General features: G+C 42.9%; 1 protein-coding gene across 4 annotated transcripts in view; it reads right to left on the bottom strand.

Annotated features, from left to right (window-relative positions):
• cicb (capicua transcriptional repressor b) overlaps positions 1 to 21,510 on the bottom strand; it is a 43,612-nt gene extending 22,102 nt beyond the window's left edge. Inside the window, exons 1-3 of one of the 4 annotated variants that reach the window (XM_025911682.1) lie at positions 21,357 to 21,510; positions 19,012 to 19,110; positions 7,090 to 11,031 (exon numbers count right to left, since the gene is read on the bottom strand). In XM_025911682.1, coding sequence (XP_025767467.1) covers positions 7,090 to 10,903 — 3,814 coding nt within the window. In that variant the 5' untranslated portion in view covers positions 10,904 to 11,031; positions 19,012 to 19,110; positions 21,357 to 21,510. Of the gene's footprint in view, positions 1 to 7,089; positions 11,032 to 17,347; positions 17,574 to 17,637; positions 18,030 to 19,011; positions 19,111 to 21,356 lie in introns of those variants that run through there. The other 3 variants (XM_005455524.4, XM_025911683.1, XM_005455525.4) reach the window with 3 other exon arrangements.
• Between the last annotated feature and the right edge of the window lie 3,356 nt (positions 21,511 to 24,866).

Genomic DNA, 24,866 nt, shown 5'->3' with positions numbered 1-24,866 from the left:
GCAAAAGATGTGCAGTCGAGATAAGAAAATCAGTTGACCGTGTGCACAAGAAGCTGCATATGCAAGGGAGGCGAAATCAACACGGTGGGAAACCACAGAATTTTAGCACTTAGTCACATAAAACAAGAGATAAGTGGTGCAGACTGGTAAGACTAAGATAGAAGGTGTGAAGACAAACAGTAAAAGAGAAATTCCCCTAAGCTTGGCTTCACCATCTCTCCCTGCTGCTGTGCTGGCGGTGCAGTATCTGTGTAGGTGTTCAGCAGCTTTCATTTGCTGTCTCTTCTCACAGACATCATGCTTTTCATGTGCATATGTGTGCATGTCTTTACCCCCCAATTACATCTGTCAAACGCCACGTGACATCACATGAAAAACTTTTCCTCCTCCTCCTTCTCCTCCTCCTCGTCTTTACCTACACTGGCACTGTGCAGGCGGAGCACCGCCTTCGCTCCTTCTTCCCATCCCATCGCTCTCATCCCTTAATTCATCTTCCACCCCTGTGCTCTGTCTCTCCCTCCCACAACCCACCATTTTGCTCCGTCCAATTATAACTCGATCCACCAGTCTTTTGCAGTTACCATGGCAACAGCTATGTTGGGCACAGGTTCTCCATGTCGCCCGCGGTCACCACTCCACCACTGACCATCACCACCTATTGCATTAAAATAAACCAATCGCTGTTATGTGGCATACGGATACCAGGAGGGACGGCTCTGTGGGGGGTTTAAAAAAACAAAAAAACTGTGACTACAGATTTTGTTCAGTGATGAAAAAACTCCATCGCTGATTACTTTGATGAATGACACATTAGGGAATTGAATAGAATCAATGCAAGAGGCTCTCCAAGACTCATTAACACTGCTACCAACATCAAATGATGAGCAGCAGGAAAAATATGTGAAACACGAAGTTAAGACCCAGATCCCTCCATCCACCGAGTGAGGGAACTTGTAATGTATGTGTTTGACCATCTGGGGGCACTACTAGCCTGCAGATAAATGGCTAACAAACCAGAAAGCAAGTGCATAGACTGTGGAAGTAGAGATGCAAAGGGAAAGGAGAGGAGGAGAGTGGGATGAAGGACAGAGAAGAAATTGTGAAGGAAAATACAAACTCGTTGTAAACTTTGTCATATGAGGAGCACCTGAAAACAATAATGAATGTGGGTTTGACAGAAACCTTAAAGAAGCAGTAACAAATCTCAATATTGCTCTAACTTTACATGCACACATTCAAAGTCTTGGAGCCACCTCAGACTACGAAATCCAAGTGCACCAATGCATTTTGAGAATCTCCCCAAAGTCCATCAGGAAACAGGATTATGACTGCACATGACTTTTGTGGTAAGTCTTGAGGGCTTCACATTTGCTTTGGTGCCAGTCTAGATGGGCTGTGTGATCCAGATGTGGTTGTTGCCATGGCCAGGGAGGATATGCAGGGCTTTAAGCGTTACGTAAAGCAGGGACGGGAGGGAGTGGGGATGTTATTCCCGGGTATCCGTATCCGGGTAGACCAGGATGAAGAGAGCGAAGTGTAAAAGGAGGGGAAGCAAAGCCACTGCAATGCGATGGAGCAAAGGGTTAAAAAAAAAGTCTCATAATTGTTTAGAAAGAAAAATACAAAATGAGATAGAGGAAGGCGGGCGAGCGACAAAAAGATGCACTGAAGTGCAGAACAGCAGTGCGAAAAAGTGTATTCACGTGTTCTTAAGGGAGTGTGACATGTTTACTCCATGTTGCACAAACTGCGTGTGCATGTGACACTGAGACAAAGAATTATGAAGATTTGGTAAAAATGCTGAGGAATAATGACATATAAATAATATTTAAATATAAATATAATAATTAAAGGTGCTCTTTAAGAAAACGTTCATGCTTACAATGATTCTGCACACAGACGTAGTTTCACTACATGGTTGTATAGAGAAGAAAGGAACTGGTGATCTGGACACAAGAGAACAAATACACAAAAAACCCGCCATAAACATCTTCACTGACTTCAGAGCTGAACCGATGAAAGTCGTCACTAAAGAAGGCTACACTAACTTTCATTAAATGTAAAAAGTCACATATTTTCTGCTGATTTTAAGACAACTTTAAAAATTACAGACAACAGCAGAAAATGAGGAAGCAGCTGCTGCTATTTAGACCAGGGGTGTCAAACATACTGCCCAGGTATAAGTATTGGCTCAGCAAAGGGTCCGATCCGGCCCACTGGATAGTCTTGCAAAGTGTGAAAATTGCAGTTAAGTTAATTATTCCAGTTTTTTAATAAAACACACTGTTTTTCTTTTTGTGGCGATGCCACCAATACATATGCAGGAGTGAAAATGTCTGGAAAATTCAAGATATTTCTAGAAGTAAATCATAAAGACATAAAATCCTATTGTGTTTTTTGTGATTGGTAAATTTTAACCGACTCTATATGGACTATATTTTTGGAAAAATCACTAATATATTCTTTCCATTCATATATTCTGTAACTAGATCACTGAATAAATGACAAGAAAAAATACTTTATGTAGTCTGCCATATTTAAAGTGCAGTGGGGTAAAGGGTGTCTTTCACAGCTTACAGCTTGGATGAACGTATTCCGAGAGCATTTCTTTACACCTAAAGGGAACAATATGGAGGGCTTTATTTTCATAGTTTATTATGTAGTGGTTTTACTGGTCTGGCACACTTGAGATCAGATTAGTCTGTATGTGGCCCATAAAATAAAATGAGTTTTACACGCCTGAATTAAAGGAAACCCCCTCAGATTATCCTGGATTGTTTCCATTTTCTGAGAATGTTGACTAAAGATACCCGAGATGGAATAAAGAAGGAGCCGTTAGTAACATGTGAGAGAGTAAAAACATGTGAGGCTGCTGAAGTTCTTCCTCTCTCAGAGAAAAGGGACACAAGCACACGTGCCACACACACACACACACACACACACACACACACTGAGAAAAAAGGGGGGACTGCCTTTTCTATTTGTGAATATTCTGTGTTATGTACAAGCTACATCAGTGTGATGTTTGCTTTGTTGCCATGGCAACAGACATTTGGCGCTCACACATCATATCCGGTACCCAGTGATTGACACTTTGTTACTCTGTCTCATAGATGTGCGCGCACACAGACACACTGCATGTAACACACATGTGACACCGTTTAAAAAAAAGGAGAAGAAGAAGAAGGCGGCTCTTGTCCTTTACCTTTTCAGACCGTTTGTTTAATAGCTGTTTGTTGTTGTTGTTTTTTTAATGTTGCAGGAAGTTACAGGGGTGCTTAAAAAGACACGAGAATGTAAAGCCTCATTAGCACCTCATAGATGGTGAAACACACACACACACACACACACACACACACACACACGGAACATATGCAGCTTCGTCTTAAAAAGTACATCACAGTGTCAGCTTACCCGAGGCAGGGCGTTGCTGTGTTATTTCAGAGTGAATTAATGAAAACACAACCTACCGATGCGTGTGTGCAGGATTATACTGCAGGGAAGACAGGACTGATTACCAATAAATTAATTGCATGTATTGTCCCTTTGATCTTTTCTATTTTTACACACTAAATATACACTTGAGTAAATGATCTAAGGGATGCTAGATTTGATATTATTTAATTGTAGCAGCAGCTTAAGTATCAGGTTTTTCACAGCATTTTAGTTCAGTCCTAATCAATCTAAAGTTTTTTTAATCTTCTGTAGCTTTTAACATATTATTTCCTTTTAATGGCCTAAAACATTTCAGGGCGTGAAACAGGTTTAACATGTGTATCTCTGCTGAGTTGGTAACCCATCTACGAGAATTTCAATAATCAGTGAGGATGTTTCCGCCGCCTTATTAACAGGTGTGTGTATGGTTTGGTATAAATACAAGCTAATTTATAATAATACTGATACTCTACATCATTGCTAATACCATCACCCAAATACACACATACTTATCATGCTAATATACTTGAAGCTGAAGAGTGTCAACATTATTTTTTTTCAAAGGGTTTAGAGTGCCTGTTAGCGTTTGTGAAACAATTCCCCATGACTCCAAAACAGGAAAAATTATCCGACACCTTTTTAATAATAACAAATTCACAAAACAATATTTAAAATTATCTGAAAAACTCCACCAACTGCTCGTATTCTCCAAGCTGATGAGAATACACTAACACCTACATGTACTTGCAAATTATAAACACGCAAAATGTGTGATTGCGCGCACACACACACACACACATAAATGCGCACCTTTTTTCCCTGTTGTATTTCACACTCTCCTACGGCCATATGCAAAAGCTCACACACCCTTTATAACTCTACAGAAAACATCCTCGCACGCACCCAGCCGAGCGTGCGTGCACTCACACAAAGAGAGCCTATTCATTCATTCGGCGTCCCTTCAGCTGCAAAAAAAGGGGATCTGAGGACGAACCGTGCACTCAAAATGACAGCGCTCCCTTCCCTGTCCACTTCTCTGTCACACTCCTGAAGGTCGGAACAGTGGTGAGGGCAAGAGGCCTCGGTGAAGCGAATTACGCTTACTGATAGTACGTGTCCATATATAACACAACGAAAAAGTAGGCTTTTAGTTTCAACAGCTGATGAATAATCCTTTCTCATACACGTACGCACACACACGTACTCCATAATACTCCATAAAATTCCCACACAGGAGTACCCACACAACATACTGAAACTTAAAGAGTATATCCTACACACATTAGAGTCGAGCCACCTCAGTACTCCTGTCCAAAAAGACTGCTCGCACTTTGTTTCGCTATACTTTTAGATGAGTCACTGTTAAACAAACAAGCGCATGGACATACACACAGCAAGAGCCAGTGGAAATAGTTTGTAGTGAGTTAGAATAACAGCTGCTGGGGTCAGGAAGTCAACATAACACGTGCACTTATAATAAGCACAATGGTCAGACTTTTTTCATAAAAATAAACAGGAGAAACAATTGGACAAATCATGCATTTCAGTTACGCTTAAAAAAAAAAAGTACTCTGCCGTCTTTACTGAGGCCTCCTTCATTGTCATTCTCTCTTTTTTAAACACTAAATAAAAGACAAGTTGGGGGAAAGAGTCTATAACTGGCCTACATATTGCTCATCGAGCCCACATGCTCCATACCCGCTTTTAATTGTTAATGTCGTGTGCAGCTTGTGACAACATTTTTTTCTCCCTGTTCTTTTGTATACCTTTTTAATCAAACAAATCAGTGCTGTTGTGCTGTATCTTGGCTTTAGCGAGGTATAACTTAAAGTTTCTGTCTATGACTGGGAATATAACATACTTTCTGGTACGAACCACACTAATCCTGTGTGACATACAGTTTATTCCTTATAGACCTCACAAGAACAGCGAACCACATGTGTCCATGAGCTTCTTTTGCATTTTTCTAACATTAGCACACAGAAATTATTTTTGTCCTATTCCCATTTGCAAGTAAAATTCAAACCAAGAACAATTTAAATATTGCTTTTGCTAACTTCCCTATTCTCATAACAATGTCTGGGTGCAACATGCAATTATCATACAGCATGTAAAACGCGCTAGAAAATACACCAAACTCCCTTTGCTCAGAGTTACCACAAAGGATCAGAGTTCATTATCTGCACTGAGTGCTGACTAGTGATTTTAGTGACCGTAGTGAATTTATAGTCATCAGCAGTGACTCCTGGAACAAGTCTAGTCCTGACCTGGTGTTTCACATGTGCTCGCTCCAGAGCTTACACGGATCATGTGACCAGCTTTAGCACTTAGTTTAGTGTTACCAGCAGAAGTGAGGATGGTGGACAGACAAATCGAGATAGCCATATGGGACAACAGCATGATGGCTAACAGGAGCTCCTTTCACTGGGCAGCAGCACACCCAGGTCGTGGCACGTCCATGTGAATCTAACCCTCTAATGCACCATGGCAGTCATCTGCTCTCAGATTATGAGAGTGGGACATTATGATATAAACCCAAATAACATTATGCAGCATTGTTTAAAACAAATATGATCAATTTATGGATGATTGTTCAGATGAACGAAATGGAAAAAATAGATTATATATGCATATACATATATATCGTACATATACAGGAAGAGACATATACAAAATACAAAGCTATTTCCTTTCAATTTACTATTATAATTGACACATTAATGTAATTTTGGAATTACAGATTTTAAATAAATGTATCTCAATCAGTGTGTGTGTGTGTGTGTGTGTTGTGTGTGCGTGTGTGTGAGAGAGAGTGTTTGCAGCAGTTTCAGCTGAATTCTAGATAATGCAAAAAAAATTCTATCATCACTTTTCACAAGATTTAGCTGCACAATCACCGCATTTCTACCAAGTCTCATTGTCTGTGTGCAATAATTATTGGGTTCTGGTTGCAAAATGCTGGTTTTACTTGCAGGTTCAACGTCAGTAAACAACACATCTCTGTCCATTCACAGCTGACACGTTTTCTGTGTGTGTGTCAGTAACTGATGCTACGGGATCACACAGATTATAAAGTATACCCTTTAAAGATTGAGAGAATTAGAAAAAAAACCCTTAATGTTTAAGGATAATTTTACTGAAAATGTGTAAATAAATTTAAACTAAATGGTGCTAGTTCCTCACCCCTTTAATCACAGTGTTGCAAGAAAAAAAATACTAAGGTTGTTAAGCAAAATAAAACTATAGGATACGATTTTGTTAATTTCCTTAAGGTAAATACAGAGAAGGAATTTCATGAATCAAGCTAGAATAAAGTTTAACTCAAGCGATTCGTATTTAGAAAACCACAACCTGTACTTTAAAGTAAGTCTAAACACTTAACCTTAGAATTTTGAAATATGGATAAAGTATAAAACAACACAAAATTTTTCAGTTTATTGTCACTGAAAAATAACGTATAAATCTGTATTTTTATGATTGACTTGAACTTTTAAATATAATATTAACATATTTAATCCACATAGCTCTTTTCCTCCTATTGTTGAAATAACTGCACTCTAAGTCACATTTTGCAGTTTATGTCTTTGCAGTCTGAAAACTTTCCCTTATTCCCTCACACACAAAATACACCCACACATCTGCACCAATTCTCACCTGTGCCTGGACGTCCCATGATGATGTCCTTGCGTGGGACGGGGTGAAGACTTTCCGCTGGCAGGATCAGGGGCAGCAGAGCTGTGGGGGAAGGGTGACAGGGAACTGGCTGCTGGACCTCACCACCAAACCCTGCGCCCCTGTTCTCTTCTCGTTCCCCACAGCTGTCCGTGCTACTTGGAGCAGGAACTGTGACGGTTGTGCTGACGGTAACTGACAGGGCCTGCAGCGCAGTAGCAGGGGTGTCAGCGGTGGGCAGGGAGGAAGGTGTCGGGGACACGAGCACCAGAGTTTGGGCTGGGCTCCGTAAGAGGACGGTGCCATTGGGTACTGTGGCTGCAGCACCGTTAATTGGGACGGGAACCTGGAGGCCAGAAACTGGTTGAGGAGTCAGGTGGGTTTGGGTGATGTCTTTAGACAAAGTGTTTTCCTTCCCTCCCTCATTTCCAACACCACCTCCTCCTCCTCCTCTTCCCAGGGGACACTCTGTAAATTTTGCCAGTGGGACTTCGGGATTCCTCACAATGACAGGAGAGTCCCGCAAGGCCTGTTGGGAAACAGGGACCACACGACGAGGCCCTCCGTCAGTAGTGAGAGGAGAAGGAGGAGTTGGGGACACCAGAAGAGGAGGAGGGGAGACGGCAGTGGAAGAAGGGGGCCTGCTGGAGGAGGGAGTGGTAACTCCTCTGGGTCGGGAGAAGGTGGGAGTGTGTGTGCGGGAATGTAAAGCTGGCGTTTGGGGTGACAGCACTCTGAAAGAGCTGTTATGGTCGCCCGGCTCCAGCTCTGTTTTGGGTGTGTAATCATGGTGATGTGAGGGCAGGGGTGGTGGAGGAGGTGCATCCGGCTTTCGCTTGCTGGGGCTCATGGGGACTGTAAACGTAAGGTTAGTCTGTAAGGTGGGCTGGACACCTGAAGTGTGTCTCTCCCTTTCTCCTCCTCCAGCTGTGGTTGATGCTTTACTGCCCCCTCCCCCTCCTCCCCCCGTCCCACTGGGCTGTCTGTGCCTCCGATGTTGCAGGACCGGGGATGCCGTAATCGGGGAGAAGTTGGCCGGCCTGAAACCGAACAGTGGAGAGGGAGAGGGAGAGGGGGCAGGGGAAAAGGGTGACTGGTTGGAGATGGGAGAAAAGGAGGGTGTGCCAGAGCGGGAGCTTCCTAATGACACCAGCATGGTGGCAGCCTCACACTCATCAAAGTCAAACCGTGACGACAGGTCATGAGGGAGGAGGGAGGGGAGGACCAGTCGGGGTCTGGAGTCTCCTCTGCTGCTGGCCTCACTGCTCTCTCTTGATGTGTCGTCCCACTCAAACTCACTGCTTGCTCTTCCCCGGAGGTCAGAAGGGGTGACTGTCCCTGAGCTGCTGCCTCCTCCTCCTCCCCTCTCTGCACCTGCAGCCTCCATCTCTTTGGTCCTCATGGACAGGTGTCTAGAGCAGTATCCTCGGCGCTGAGACTCCTTCATACAACCCTCCCTGGAGCACAGCCTCCTCCACTGCTTACCATTGAACTTCTTGCGGATACCATTAGGCGTGCAGACAACATCGCCCTTTTTGTATTTCTGCTGAGCCAATGAAAGGGGCGTCCTGGAGCGTGAGGAGGTAGAGGAGGACCCCCCACCAGAAGTAGGAGTAAGGGTCTGAGTAGGAGTGGTTTTGGATGGAGGTAGGTTTAAAGTGGTGTTGTTCATTTCAGACCCCAGTAAGGCTGGGGATGGGGTTGGCTGAGGACTAGCTACATTGGAGAGGTGTGGGGGTCCCAAACTCCTCACCACAGAGAGGTGGGGGGAGGAGGGAGGATAGCTGCTGGACTTGGAGAGGAGGCTGTTGTGCTGTGAGGTTGCAGGATTTGTCTTATGACTAACGGTGTGGCCCATGTTAAAACGAGACACCTCAACATCTTCTTCTGGTGTGTTTGGCTCTTTCTGCCTTTCTTGATCAGAGTAATTATCGCTGCATCCGTGACCTGTGCTGGTAATGGCACTAGAAGTCCCAGTGGAGGAATGTGTGGGTGGATGTACAGTTCCATAGTTATGTCCTCCTATGACCCCGTCATGTGAAAAACCATGACCCAGCCTTACTCCACCTCCCAACACTCCCATTCCAATACTCAGCTGGCAAACCTCTCTCTCGACCTCCATCTCCTCCCGCCGCTGTCTCTCTTCCCGTTCCCTCTCCCGCTCTCTCTCCTTTGCTCTCCCACCATCTAAATGTGAGACCTCCCAAGGAGGAGTGAGTAATCTCAGGCTCTGTCGGGACACCCACACAGCCTGGCTGCTTGTGCTCCTTTTCTCTTTCTCCTCTATCGCCCCTCCACCCAGAGTTTCTTTTTTTTCACTCAGGAGCACCTGGTAAGGAAATGAGACACCAGGGTGTGGGTCCACCTCAGTAACAATCCCCTCTCTGTACAACAGAGTATCCCCTTCCTCCCCACCAAACGGCACACACACTTGGGTCCCAACAGCTACAGGTGTCATGCCAGGTGGGGGGGCATCTAAAATAAAATCCACAGTGCTCTCAGTCCCTGACAACGTCATTATCCTTCCACCATGAAAGGGATATTTTACAAGGGTCTCCTCTCCTTGGAGCTGAACCTCAACTGTACCCCCACACACCCTACGCACCACCCCTGGTCTAAAAACATGTGAGTGTCCACTATTCACAGCCTCACCACCACTTGTGACACAGCGAGCCAGGACTCTCTGGTTCTTCATGCCTTTGGCCAGAGCTTCAGCTAGCCCCTCTGACAGATTGGGCTCTTTAGGGTGTGAGTTGTGTAGAGGAGCTGGGATGTGGTAGTTCTTCTGATGAAGACTTGGTCCTGATGCTTCCATCACATCCAGGTCAGCTGAGTGCTCACTAGCTGTATCCGTGGAGGAGGAGCGCACAGAGTTCGGGGCCCCCTCTGGCTCATTTTCCCCAGACTGGGACGCTTTTTCCTGGGAATCTGCTGTCCTGAGGGTTTTATCCTCCATGGAGACAAAATGGTTTGCTTCTGTAGCTTTACTGTCCACAGTTAGCACTGATGGCTGATTACCTGAGCAAATGTTACTTATGCTATTACTGCTATTGATAAAAGTAGTATGGCTCCCAGCACAACTGTTACTGCTCATATTATTAATACCACTTGTAGCGTTACTATTAGTACTACTGTTAGTGCTTTTATTAATACTATTACTAACACTGTTACTAGTCTTGAAATGGTTATTGGGAGTATTAACACTATCACTAACTTTGCTGTTGATATTGCAGTAACTGTTATTTACGAGAGCAGGGCTGGAGGTAGGAATGGTAGATGTAGCACTCGCACTGTTGGCAAAGTGCTCATATGTGTATTTTTTTTTGGGTACACGAGCCTTAAATGTGGCTGTTTTCCTACTAGAAACTGAGCCTAAACTGGGGCTGTGACTGGTGGATATAGAGGGTGTAGCTGTGGTGAGTGGCGCTGGGGCTGAGGTAGGAGATGCTACAGAATCAGCGGGCATAATACTGTTTCCATTTGTGCCTGCTATCTTCTCCTTTTCTGTCTTTTCTTCTGCTTGCTTTCCATCATTCTCAGCTGACTCCACAGGTTTCCTCAGTTCAGTAGGCTCCTCCCTCATGGGGGTATTGCTATTTGTGATTGGTTCTTTGTCAGAGTTGGGTTGGCCGTGTTTGCGTTTGGAAGGGGTGCTTTGTGTGGTTTTGACAAGAGTCTCCCTCTTGACTCTTCTGGGGTCCTTTTCTTGGGGAGGCTGAGAGCCCCCTCTCCTCCTCCCCCCTCTGCCTCTAGTTAACGGGGGAGAACGCCCTCTGTGTTTCTTTAATGGCCTCATCTTTTCTTCGCTGTTCACCAAGTCCTGCAGATTGCGCGGTGTTTCCTTTTTTTTCTACTTCCAAAGCACTCCTTGTTTTCCGACACTTTTTCTTTTCCCCGTTTTTTCTGTTCCCTCTGTACTGGAATCTGAAAAAAAGAGGTGCAGAAGATAAGTGGTCATTTATTGTATTCATAACCAAGAGGTGCTGAGAACAAAAATGACGTCATGATTAGGGGTGTGTTGGATATCACATTGGCTCAATATCTGAAGTCTGTTCACTCTACTAGTTTATGCCTGATTCGGGATAAGCTACATAAACAATAAGGACATAAGTACTTAAATCTTAATCTGGAATCGGGTGTTCCTGCTGCCACAGGTGTACGAACTCAAAAACCTAGTCATACAATCTGCCTTTACAAAACATTTGTGAAAGGGTCGCTTAGACGAGGTCACTGAATTCAAGCTGGGCGCTGTAACCGGTCAGCTCAAGAAATTTCTTCCTCCTAGATAATTTGACATTAAATGTTAGGTGGTATTCTTGCAAAGGTACAGAGCAGGGTTGGCAAGTGCTGAGGTCCATTGTGCGTAAAAGTCGCCAACACTGTGCTGACTCGATTACAGCAAGGCTTTAAAAAAAATTAAAAATCGAGAAGTGCAGGACTGGCTGAAATGACACCAACGTGACGTCCTTTTTGTAGTCCAGCTCTGTTTGCGAGGGCAACAACGGCGAGCATTAATGGGCCCGGATGTGTAGGCGTTATTCAGTCCATAAAGCGTACGTGTCTAAATGAGAGTTTAAGGATGCACTGATTTCTAAAACTGTGGGCCGATAGCAAAGATTTAGACAACAGTTTGTATGGCAGCCGATAAAAATATTTCTCTTCTTTTTGTGTATTGTGTTTTTGATATTTATTACCTCAAAAAGGAACAAAGGCATTTTAATTATAAATAAATAGCTGCTTATCATCACATTATCTTTGAACATTTATTCAACAGAATACAGATGTGACAAGTGAGCTCAGTGACACAACATCGGCCACTGACATCGGTAAATGTCATCTTTTTGCCGATACAGCGATAGTTATTTTAGGACGACATATCACCACATCCCTGCAGAGTGTGTGCACTCAAAACGCAAAACCTCAATTATAACATTAATGACAACATTTCAAAATAACTAAAATGAAGGACATTGTGGGTTTTGTTGTAAATATCAATAATCTCCTGTAGACTAATAATCAAAGCACTCCAAGGCAGTCTCTGCAAATGCCTTAATTCTCACAGGATGGGCATATTTAACCTAAAAAACTCCAAAATGTTTCAGGATAAGACTTCATCGGGGGGTTTATATACACACATATATAAATTCGAAGGGCATCTCAAACAAAAACAGTCTGAATCCTACTCCAGCACTCTTTTCATTCTTCTCAAGACCTTTTCATAGTTAGCTTATTACTAATGATACCAGCTGATTTACACTGTGATGATTATGAGCGATCGCTGCCTAGGTAATCCTGGTCAAGCATGTCTGAGAGCTATGTTTAGTCTGGTTAGGTCTGAGTGAGCGTGATTTAAAAGAAAAGGTCAGCAAAGAAAGAAAGAAAGAAAAAAAAGGAACGAGTCTTTAATGAGGCCTGCATCTCTTCAATTTTAAATGCACACACAAATGCACTCGAGTCGCACACAGATCTCCGCTGTACTCGCTTCAGCTACTTCGACATGCGACAAGGCCGCTTTCTCACGACAAGCATTACAGACTTGATGCCATGTGATCAACTTGGGAACGAGCATTTATTTATTTTTTCTGACTTCCATCGGGAGCTAGAAACCTAGCAGTGACCTGGGTGAGGTCACCCGACAACATGAAAGAGAGAAAGAGGCTGGAGCATGTGGCTCTTAGGATGTTTGCTCAGATAGGCTGTTCTTGTATAGTCACTGGGAATTTCCACCGTCATTCTAGCACTCGCTGGCCCCCTCTCTCTTTCTCTCTCCCTCTTTCTCGATGTCTCAGTCTTTCACAGTCGTCTTTTGTCAATGTCACACTGATACTCACACACACACACACACACACACGCATGCACACATTTGTACAAAAAGACAATTTAATTGGAATAATCTGCCATGGCAAGATACGCCCAAAATGAGAGAAATTAAAAGGCTGGCACAGGATCAGGCACACTCACTGATGCAAGATTACAGGCTAAATACAATGGCACGCACAAACAGTCTCACACACACACACACACACACACACACACTCATACACAGACGTGCGCATATGTGCTCCTCTCGATCGAGCTCAGCAGCTCACAAACATGACCAAATGCCTGAATTCACACAAATACAAATACAAACTTACACATACACATTCAGGCTTCCTGTGCTAGACGCTGAAAAAGTTTGTCACTCTCTCACACACACACACACACACACACACACACACACACACACACACACACACACACACAAATAAGGTGACCTTTGTTGTTAACTATCTGTTTGCCAAAACAACACCCAATATGACACACACCAGTTCCACTTCCTGCAGCGCAGAAAAGCATCTCTTCCTGAATGACTAATAAACAAGTTGAGTCTTTCACACACTCATCACTGACTCTGTATTTGGACCTCTGCCCTCGACACAAAACATTATTTATTGTACAAACAGGCTTTAATTTTCATTTACTCCACATTCTCGTAATTTTGTTGCATATCGATGGACAGAAGTGAAATAATCACATCTTGATAATTTCCTCTGTAAATGCTGATACTGACGTGGGTTATTTCACTGCAAGGGCGCCACGTGTGAAGGTTAACACATGGACTGTAACTGCGAGGCTTCCTGCAGATGCAGATTGAATACATCACCCTATTTATATCTTTGCATACTGTATTTACCACCAACTACAAAACTCTTCCTAAGCGTATGTAAAAGAAGTTGAGCACTGTTTATTTTATGCTTAAATGAAATGTTTCCAGACTTCAGCTATGTTTTCAGAGTAAAAGTATGCTGACCTTTGACAGCTTCAAAGGGGAATGAATGCACCTTATTTATCAAAAATACTGTGCACTACAAACTAGCAACAAAACCTAATAAAAGGCAGTATAAGCAAACATACATTACTCACTCCCTAATTACTAAAAAGCTCTTTGTCGTTTTAAATTTTTCATCTACAAAACATTCATCCCAGAAAAAGAAAAAATCTCGGACTGCTGGAATGTTCCTTCTTTAAGTCCCAGGCCAAGTTTGCCCTTTATTAGACTAGACACTGACGCCAGGACTGGGAATGCTGGTCCAGTACAGATACTCTGGAGTACTGGAAAAGACAGGAAGGAGTCAGGGCCAAATGGCTGACTGACTAGTTGGGTAAATGACTCGAGAGGATCTGATCTTAGCTCAGAAAAATGCGTTTGGTCATGCTAATGGCCCTCCAAAATGCTTTAGGCTTTGGCTGATAAGACAGTGGCAGGCATGGGTGTGTATTTACATTCTGTAACTTTTAAGGGACTCTACAGCTGAGCAGATTATGTGCAGTGAAGAGGAGTTTCAGCGTGGGACATAAGAGTTAGATATTTGGTGCAAGTTTGCAACGGGTGTATTTATTTATCACTGGGTTAAATTCTTCAAGCACGCTTGTAATCCACAAAATCTTATTTGAAATTTCCAGACGACACAAAAATGTTGCTAAAGACACCACAGATATGTTGAACTATGATTTTATTTGTAAAAAAAAAGGATACATTTATGCACGACGCATCTATAATTCCTGTGTTACCACATAAATAAATGAAAAAGAACTGTAACGTTTCACATGTCCTAATCCCTCGCTGAAAGATCAAAAGCACCGTACACACTGCGCGCTCAGCTGTGCACCCCCTAAACTGAAAATAACGGCAGACCTTTAACTCTTATTGTTTACTAGAGACGATCCACAATGCCAAAAAAACAAGTCCAGAAACTCAGAACATCCCCTCCTGGGTGTTACTTTTCAACATGAATTGTTAATCAAAAAATTAGGATCAAAAATATAATGCTGAATCTGGGTGAAGCGGAGAGAGAAGCTCGGTCATAATTTAGGTAATTCAAGAGGTCTCCACCTTCCAGTGTTAGAGCAGGTTAATAGCAGAATATGTGCTGGTCTGATCTAAAGCTGCTGTAAATCTTGAATAGACAGATAATCAGCGTCTCCACGGCGCGGGACTGGACTCCTCTTTAAACTGCAAAAAGCTGCTGTTTCTCCCAATAAACACACAGGAGCCCATAATGCACCCCTCCTCCTCCTTCAAACTTTACGCACACACATTAAATGCCCTCTCAGGAATTCACCGTGCAGTCATGCATACCCTGTTAAAATCTCCCTTGGACCTATATATATTGTCACACAGTCATTGTGTCGTACAAGCACTCATCCACACTGACGTATGCAGGAGGGGGGAAAAGCAACAACAATAAGGATAAATAGCTTTTTACAAAATGAATTTGGAGATGAAAATTCTTCACTTTTTTTTTGCAAAGAGAAAATTTAGTGAACAGTTTACACATAGGTGGAACCGAGAACCCATTTCACACACACACACACACACACACACACAAGGCATGTGTTGACATCATCTCAGTGTCAACACTACAAAATAAAATGAGTTGTACAGTGTTTATTACTGGATTATAAAACCCTAATAAACATCTGCCTTGATGCCAGTTTATTTCAGTCAGTCGTAGAGAATTTAGCCTATGCCCCAACACAACGTGGCACAGAACGTGTGTGTGTGTGTGTGACATGTGGCATTTGAGCTACTTACACTACACTAGATGTCAGAGTTTATACAGCGGTCTTCAGGTTGAGTCCACCTTGTTCAGCACTGCGTTTGCACCGTATGTCAGTACGAGTGTACGTAGTTAGCAGGCGCGTGCACACACACACACACACACACACACACACACACTGCAGCTCATCCCTCTCCTCAAAGCATTTTATGGGTGTCTGTGCGGGCGCAGGGGCTGCAGTGATGGGGACATACGCGGGAGAAGGAGGAACGTGTGATGATGATAGTGAAGCGTGCCGTGGCCCTCGTACACTTCAGCGTGTTAGGGCGCCTTTGCCCTTAACTGGGTCACCGGGGAGAACACAGTCTCACATGAAACAGCACAAAAAAAATAAATTAAAAAAAAAGAAAAGAAGATGAATCTCTCTGCTGCTCCACACACTCATGCTGTGGTTTGTGAGCTCATGAGTGTGTGGGAAGTGATTTAACAGACAACATGACACAGAAAGAAAAATATGTTGTTAGGGTATTTTAAGTGTGTGTGTGTGTGTGTGTGTGTGCGTTATATACAGACGCATCCATTGTGAGGTAGCATGAATACCGGCAGCTGTTTAGCGGATGACATATCTGACTAATAAAGAAGAAACAACGAGAGCTGAAATTTGTGCATCCTGGCCTGTATTGATCAGCAAGGAAGGTTGGAGCATAGATCAGAGGCGACTGTTCCTGTTTGGGACCAAATGGCAGAACTGCCAATGCCATATCAATGGCCAACTGCTCAACAAGCTATACACCACCAGGGCCACACAAGTGCAACAATTAATAATAATAAAAAAAAGCAAATCTGCACCTAAAATGTAAAAAAAATTCCTGCCACTGAAAAAATACCTAAAGACAAACATGACACAACTGTTAAAAACTGCCAAGTCAGAGATGTCAAGGTTGCATCGACACTGATTGCAGGATTGCTGTGCAAAAAAAGAAAAAAGTGGAGTGTTGGCGATGGAAGAGACGAGAAAACACGGTGTGCATCTTTTTTTTTAGCTGATCTCTGAGAGTACTACACAATGTCAAAGGAGTATTATGACTCGAGACAGTCAGGCGGTCTGCCGTGCTGCACGGTCCTCGGTAACAAACACAAACAACCGGTTTCAAGTGACGCTTTATTGTCCCCTTATAGACGGGCCCAAGTCTTCCTTATACAGCGATGTTTGGCATGCAAATACTCACTACAACGCCTGGAGTGCACGTAACCACTCCGGGGGAGGCTTCCTTTTAATGGTGCCAGTCACTCTAATTAAAAAAAAAAAAAAAAAAACAACTTGGGAAAAAATAAATAAAGCAGGATCTTTTTCGTCTTGGTGTTTCGCTCTAGTAAGCAGCTCAGTAACGTTAGTAGTAGTGGTGGTTGTAGTAGTGGTAGTACGCAAACGGTAGCGGATACAGCACCCAAATAATGACACCGTGAGTCAGAGCGCAGGAAAACTGGGTGTAATTCGCTCTGTAGGTGTTATCCGTTTCCTCCTAAAGTGCGCTTTTTTAACACCGAGCGAGCCTGTTAGTAAACATTTGGGCTGCAGTGCCGCAAATAGGTCGGTTGTTTTTCTTTCTCGCTCTCTCTCTCTTTTTTTACTACGCTAGCGCTGCTCCACGCAAAACTCGTAAACTAAGGTCAAGGAAAAAGTACTCCACACTAACCTCGCCGTTTTAACGGAGCTGAAACGGAGCTGAAATGTTCCGTGGGTGTCCGTGGGACTGCGGTAAAAACATTTCAGAAAGTTTTTAGGCTGTTACACCCCCCCACACCCCTCCCCTTTCTCTCGATACTTCCTCGCGTTGTCACTCCATTTCTTCACACGGTAGCGGAACAACCGAACGACCGACCGCTGGCAGTTGGCTCTCGCGTCGTGGTAACTCGCAGCTCCTGAAAATGGAAAATTTAAGTCAGTTTAGCTTCACTGCCGTGTGCCAACTTAGTTTCAACTCACCCAAACAGAGCTTTTCACCACTGGTCAGAGAAAGATTTATGGTCTTATTTTGCCGATGAGGAGGGTCGCGTAACTCGTGGTAACATCCCTCGGCTGTCGGCTGTGGTGGCTGTGCGGACCGGACTCACTCTTTACTTTTCCTCCGCAAAACATGTCTTTCCCCCACAGAAACTCAAACAAGGATATAAAAAACTATCGCTCTTCTTTTCCACTACAGTCACAAAATGGTGAATGAACCACTAACAGCTGGGCTAGCCGACCAATGAGAGGTCGTTGACAGGTACAGTAGCCAGTCAGCATCGGCGCCAGAGATCAGTGGGTGTGGCGGCCTGTCAAAGTCCACTTGACGGACTGGCGGGACTAGCGAATAGTGAAGTGGATGCTGAGCTAGACCGGTGTCCTGTCCCAAACTTTACAGTATCCAATAAGAGGATTGGGAACCATAGGAACAGCATGTGGGCGGGCCGAGAGGAGGGATCAAATGACCCAGAGCCAATAGAAAGGCACAAATGCCCCCTCCCCTTCTGAAAAGGAGTATGTTTACCATAATTGACAGCACAAGTGCCATCCCCGAGCAGACGGTGATAATGCATCAACGGTTTGTGCTCATCCACAAACAGTGTGGTGCAGCGGGAAAGTAGCGCCTCAGTGCGGCTTTACTCCCGCTGTCGGTCCCACATCCAAAATGTGTTTTTTCCCCTTTAATTATCATTATCATGTCATCGCTGCTCACACAGAGTGAAAACGAAGGAGCACAGAAAACCAGTGCGCTGTTTTCAGAAAGTTAGTTTAGGAGCTGCTCAGATGTTTGTGTGGCGCAGCCGACGCAAACCGCTCTCCCCTTTTCTCTCAGCAACAGACGCTCACTTTCAGCGCCCTCAGCCAATCACAGCGCGGCTTCTGACGTCGGCACCCTCTCCGCCCTGCCCACTACTGTTAAAGTGAACGGGACTCGTACAGGCTGACGTCACTTCACCGGCAGTCTATTGGACAGGTGCGCGGCGTCTCGGGGCCAATGGTCGCGCGCGGCGGTGAAGTCATCACGAGTGTTGCCACCAGCTGGACTGTGGGGGCGTGGTCTGGCGTAAACTCGGCTAACCCCGTGTTTGCAACTTTGCAGGCAGTGGTGGTGGCAATGGTGATAGTGATGCTGGTGGTGGAGATGAGCCTGTGCACCGAGCACTGAAAGATGTTTGAGATGATAGCACGTGCCATCACTTTGACGCATGGCACATTCTCTGTGACCTTTGACCTTTCCACAGAGGAAGGCAAATGCGGCTGCTTTGCAAAAGATATAGTGGCATAATAGTAAACATTACATAATCCTCTGCTCTGTGTGTGTGTGTGTGTGTGTGTAGTAAAGACCAGACTCACGCTGAGGCAGACAGCCCATGTGAGCTCACGGGGGCGGCGCCCCCTGCTGGTGAGAGCGGGTTCACACGCCAGCTCGGCGATGAGTGGAGATGTGTAGACCTAAAAACAGAAGAAAGCGCTGATTGGCTGAGTGGAGCTATATGCATTGTATGAGTATGACTACTGTGCGTTCGTGCGCGTGTGTGTAAGAAGAAAGACTGAAGGAAGGATAGAGATAGTTTAAATGTTGGTTCAGACTGACATCTAGTGGCGATAGTTTAACACTGCAAGTGATGGCACAATTCTAGCTATTATTATTACTATTATCTTCTTTCCCAAATTGGCGCTGCAGGCCCCACGTGACTGAGTCAAGCGTGTGCTCGTGCACGCCTGATAGGCTTGCTTCATCCCCAGATCAAAGGTCACATCCTCTTCTATTTTTCCTTTACTTATGACATGTCTTGTGTTATTAAATTTAAAAAAATAATTAATTAATTAATTAAACACATCCCTTAGGTTTTTTTTTAATGAGTCTTTTATTTCTGCAAATTAATTGAGTTTTTCAAAAATGTATTAACTATAATAAGCGTGCTTTAAAGTACTGTGAAAAATAAATCCCAAAACTTCTATTTTTGTACCCCCACTTTTCGAATGAGTATGAAATACTGTGTTAATTTTCAGCCCTCGTCTCCAAACAATCCAATGAACCAAGTAAACAACACTCTGGAAGTTATGAGTCATGTAAATGACTCATAAGCCTCATAAGCAGAAAGCCAGCGACCTCCACACTAAGAAATCGATCGAATGACAAAGCTTCTCCTTTGCAACTTTTATATGTGTATATTTTTTTATACTTTTATGAGTTTTTTAATCTCATTATGTATTTCTGTCCACTATCCCAGGGGATGTTTGGCAGCCAGATCTGCAGCTGATAACCAGTAAAGATGGAAGATCTTCACACAGCTTATTATGGCTTTTTAGCCCAATAACAATATTTAAAAAATTAAAAAGTATGAATTATCTACATAAATACACATCATATGAAATTGTACTTACATTAGCTTTTATAAACTCACTCAATGTAATGAAAATTAGCAGAGACACTCTTTTTAAATGACCTCAGACATTTTCAAGCTGTAGATAGAAGGTACGCTGTTTCATACCGAGGAGCATGTAAAATACTATTTTATAATCTTACATCAGGGGTTTTTCCTGTTTTTTTGGATTCCCCAGAAAAGCTTTATACCAGCGCTTAAAGTAAAATCACCAGCTCCAAAAACGCCAAGAACTTAGAATAAAAATAAAAGCTCATGATATTGACTACTGTGGCCTTGTCAGAGCCTTTTATCGAGTCAATAAAAAGAGGAGGGTGAAAGTGTGGTCATTCATCCACCCAAAAGCCCATTCTGAGCCAGGAAAAAGCACTGTATATGAATTAATAGAGAGGAAGGTAAAGTAAATAAGACGAGGGCAGCACAGATTGGAAACACATGAGCTTTTAAGCTGGCTGTGCCGTCCAATAACACAAAGGGAGAACTTTTTTCCAGCCAGGCATGTGCACTGCAGATGTCTACATGCTGACCTGGACTACTGATGCCCTTCAAGGCTCCGCTGATTATAAAAGCAATGATGTTCAGAGGTTCATCTTTGAGGTATAAAGCTTCTAAGGGGCACATCTGCACCCTCCAGTGTTGCATACAGTTTGCCTGGAGTGACCCTGTGGAAGTGGTAATGGATCGAGCAGGCCACAAAGTCAGACCAACTCAATTCACATCTGCTGATGGCTAAGCTGACATCCTTTACCACCTGGTAACTCTCATTCAAATGCAGAGTTTCTGCGCTCTGCATCACCTCCACCTTCATCTCCAACCCTCCTCTCGTGTTGTTCCTGTCTGCTTTGTTTTGTGCCGAGTTCTCTGACTTTACATGTTCTGTACACCACTAGCGTGCATTTTACATTGAGGCAAAGTCTAAAAAAATGGAAAATATATATAAAAATGTCTGTAATAGCAGTTAATTCAACCCTTCTTTTATAAAGCCCCTGAATTAAAGGTCACTCACTAGTTCATTGCAGAACTGTTAACCACATGCCATGGTCTTCTTCACTTGGTTGTTAAAGTACTTGCAATATGTACTCAGCCTTTTAACTTCACTCAGTCACTGAGTCGACCATGAACTCCTAAAGTTTGGCCCAAGTTGTGTCATGCAACAGGACAATGATCCCAAATACAGCAGAATATCAATCCAGACTGAAGTGTAAAGAAGAGTGGGCCAGAATTTGCTGTCACAGTGGCTCCGTCACCCTGATATCGCCTTGTTTTGTTTTCATGATGCTTTTCACCTCCTTTTCCCGCATGCAATCGTACCTTGTTAGCAAGTCTCCCTTGTGTTGAACTCCTCTTCTCCATAGGACCCTGACCTCTGACCCCTCACCCTTAACCCTCTCCCTGTGTGCTCATCACTTGGCTGTCAGTCAAACACCACAGACCCTCCTCTCCTGCTGGGCTCTGCTGTCAGACAACAGCAGGGGAAACACTGAGAGGGAAGAAAGAAGGAACATTAAGTGGAAAATTTGACTAGAGAGCAACAACTTGGTATACAAGTTGTATTTCTAAAATATTTGGTCCAAAACAGTAACTGGGTTATGGTTAACTAGTCCCATGTTGTCTGTTAAACAACACCAAACACATAGTCAGAATCACATTGCACAAATCTCTCGCCTCAGGGTTTAAAAGCAAGACACTCACATTAGCATAACCTCTGACCTCTGACCCTCACCTTGACCTTTCACCCACACATTCCTGCCCCATCAAACTCAGGACAGGAGATAAAGATAGAAATTTAAAAGGTTAAAAGCCTCTCAAACCAGCAGCTCTGCAGTCATGAGGACAGCAGGCTGCAATAAAAAATAACAATAAAACTCTGATATTATTATTCAGGAAAACTAAGTTTGGATTTATTCTACCATGAAGTTATGGGCCCGGCTTCATCTGAGACAATCCCAGCAGTGATGGAGTCTCTACAACAACACAGGCTGAGCTACGATAGGAGTGTTTGGCATTATCAGCCATGTTAGCGGCATGGCTTCAAGGATTTTCATACTCTTGGCTCTGTGTGATCAGCCCAGAGTATAAAATGCTTTTATGGTCATCTCAGAAAGACAGGTTCGCCCAACCCACCTAAGGTTAAAACCTTTTGTAAGTGAGGCTCGTCCAATCACAAAAAGGTTGTCTCAAACTGAATGCAGACTTAACGGAAGAGAAATTGAAACAGCTTCTTTCAGACTGAGGATGAAGCAAGGGGCTGCCCCAAGTCTAAATATGGATTATTCTGAACTATGAATCATGCAAAGTTAGTCTATTTGAGTGCAACTGTTTTTTATTTCATCTGTATACAAACACACAATGATGTGAGACAGCTGGGTGACGACGGACAGGTGAAGACAATCAAACAATGAAGAGGAAATAAAGCTAAACACATGGCACAACACATGTCTCACTACCAAAGTAAAATAGCAAATAAACAACATCAAAGCAGAAACACGAGAATAAGATCAGAGGGAAGACGATGTGGAAACGAAACGTATACCAGAGAGAACTAAAGAAATCACCAAAGGTAACAATTCTACAAGAACTCACTAAAAATATAGACGTACAAAGTACAAATCCAAAAGACAAACTCTATAGAGAATTTAAAGAAAGTTAGAGGGCGTCGAGGGTAGGCCAGAAGGTAGAGCTGATCATCTACTAAATAAAAGGTTGGTGGTTCAGTCCAGCTGCTCCAGTCTGTATGCCGAAGTGTCAGTGGGCAAGATAGTGAACCCCAAATTGCTCCTGTGGCATTCATGTGTGAATGTTACATATAAAGCACTTAGGGAGAGATAAAAGTGCTTGTATGAATGTAAATGAGGCTCATAGTATAAAGTGCTCTGAGTGCTCAAGTAAAAAAGTGCTATATTAAAACCAATCATTTTAGCTAAGCTAGTTTTAGACTGGTTATTGAAATTGTGTGGGTTTATTAGGACTACGGTAGTCTTGCAGAAGTTCATTGTCTGAAAAACATTTAAAAGTATAAAAGTATAGATGCTGTCAGGTTGTCTGACGCACAGTAAATCACTTAGTGCGACATCAATGAGAAAAGATTTTGATAGATCTTTAATAAATTCACCTAACACCAAAGCATGGAAAATGGTCTCCACCACTAAAAAACATCAAAACAAATCAGCCGGGAAGAGCTAAATAGACATTTTGGGTTATTATCACCAAACAGTGGTTAGCACTGTTGCCGCACAGCAAGAAGGTCCTGAGTTCAATTCCACCTTCAGGCCGGGGTCTTTCTGTGTGGAGTTTGCAAGTTCTCCCCATGTTTGCTTCGGGTACTCCGGCTTCCTCCCACAGTCCAAAGGCATGCAGTTTGTGGGGATAGGTTAATTGATCAGTCTAAAATTGCCCATAGCTGTGAATGTGAGTGCAAATGGTTGTCTGTCTCTCTGTGTTAGCCCTATGACAGACTGGCGACCTGTCGAGGGTGTACCCCGCCTCTCGCCCTATGACAGCTGGGATAGGCTCCAGCGTCTATCCCAGTGCATATATATTTTATTATTAAAAAAAATATTTAAAACATTTTAAAATATTATTTTCATTGGTAGAAATGAGCTTCCATACAGCCAAACTCTCTTGTATTTTTTTATTAGTTTATTAGTTAGTTATTTTTAGTTACTTTCCTAGAGTGCAGACTTTACTTTTATTTCGGTTAACTAAAATGTTTTCGCACACATAGTTTCACTTTTTAATTTCGTTTTTAGTTAACTTTAATAAACTTGATTAATAAAATGCAACTTTTTCATTAACTTAACAGTCAGTTAACCTTCCTCTAGTACTGTCATGACACAAAAAAATTAGCATTTAGCTAATAGATTTAGCTAAAATGTCAGCTAAAGGCAGGATGTAAGCTAATTTATATGCTGATAAAGCAGCTAGGTGGATTTCTTTTTTCAAATTAACCTGTAAACATGTTTTAATTCAATGTGTGGCCCTTTACTTGCTTTCTTAAAGTGATGCTGCCCACTCTAATTCACACCTACCTATGAAACTGCTGACTTACCTGTCCTCTGAGCTCCATTTTGTTTTAGGGGCTTTTTAGCATGTTAGCATGCTAACCCGAGAATGCTAATATTGTAAACAGTAGCCACATCACAACATATACTTATGAAGACAAGTTTCCACGTGAAATAATTAATGTGAATTATTCACTAAAGTCAGGAAAACAACTGAAAAAGACAACTTTGATGAAAGGGGGACCCACATATAAAAATATCACATTAAGTATTTGGAGGACCGGGAGAAAATTTCACATAATTATGTTAGCCAAAATTCAGTCAAAAATATGGTTTAAGGCTGTTATTATTAGTTAGGGTTTGTTCCTGGACTATAGCAACTTGGTGGATAAACATTAAACTGGAAGATCGATCCTGCGTGAGTTGATAAAGTCTGGCAAGACTACAACCAACTCATTGCTGGTGTTCCTTCAGTTCCTCCAGTCATGATGTCCTTTTTAAACTACTTTTGCTTTCTGATGACATGTTAGAAATGGAGGAGTCGTAACTTGTTCTTATAATACTTGTTCTTCGTTATTTGTCCTTCCGGTAACATTGTTAGTTGAGTTCTACCAAGACTGATTGGTTGGTCCTTCTTGGTACTGATAAAATCTGTCTTGAGCACCACTTTTCATATTGTTCATTTCTGCAACTACAAGTGACCACAGAGAAAATCAAACTATGTGCAAGTCTTCTTTCCACTGACAGATAAATGTCTTATCCAGTCACTTTATCCAATTATATCATTATTGCCATACTGTTGTGTTTCTCCTATTGATTT

This window comes from Oreochromis niloticus, linkage group LG11, assembly GCF_001858045.2.
Source record: "Oreochromis niloticus isolate F11D_XX linkage group LG11, O_niloticus_UMD_NMBU, whole genome shotgun sequence".
NCBI classification, from domain to species: domain Eukaryota; kingdom Metazoa; phylum Chordata; class Actinopteri; order Cichliformes; family Cichlidae; genus Oreochromis; species Oreochromis niloticus.
Note: the sequence above shows the minus strand (reverse complement) of the source record. Positions and strands in the feature narration are given on the sequence as shown.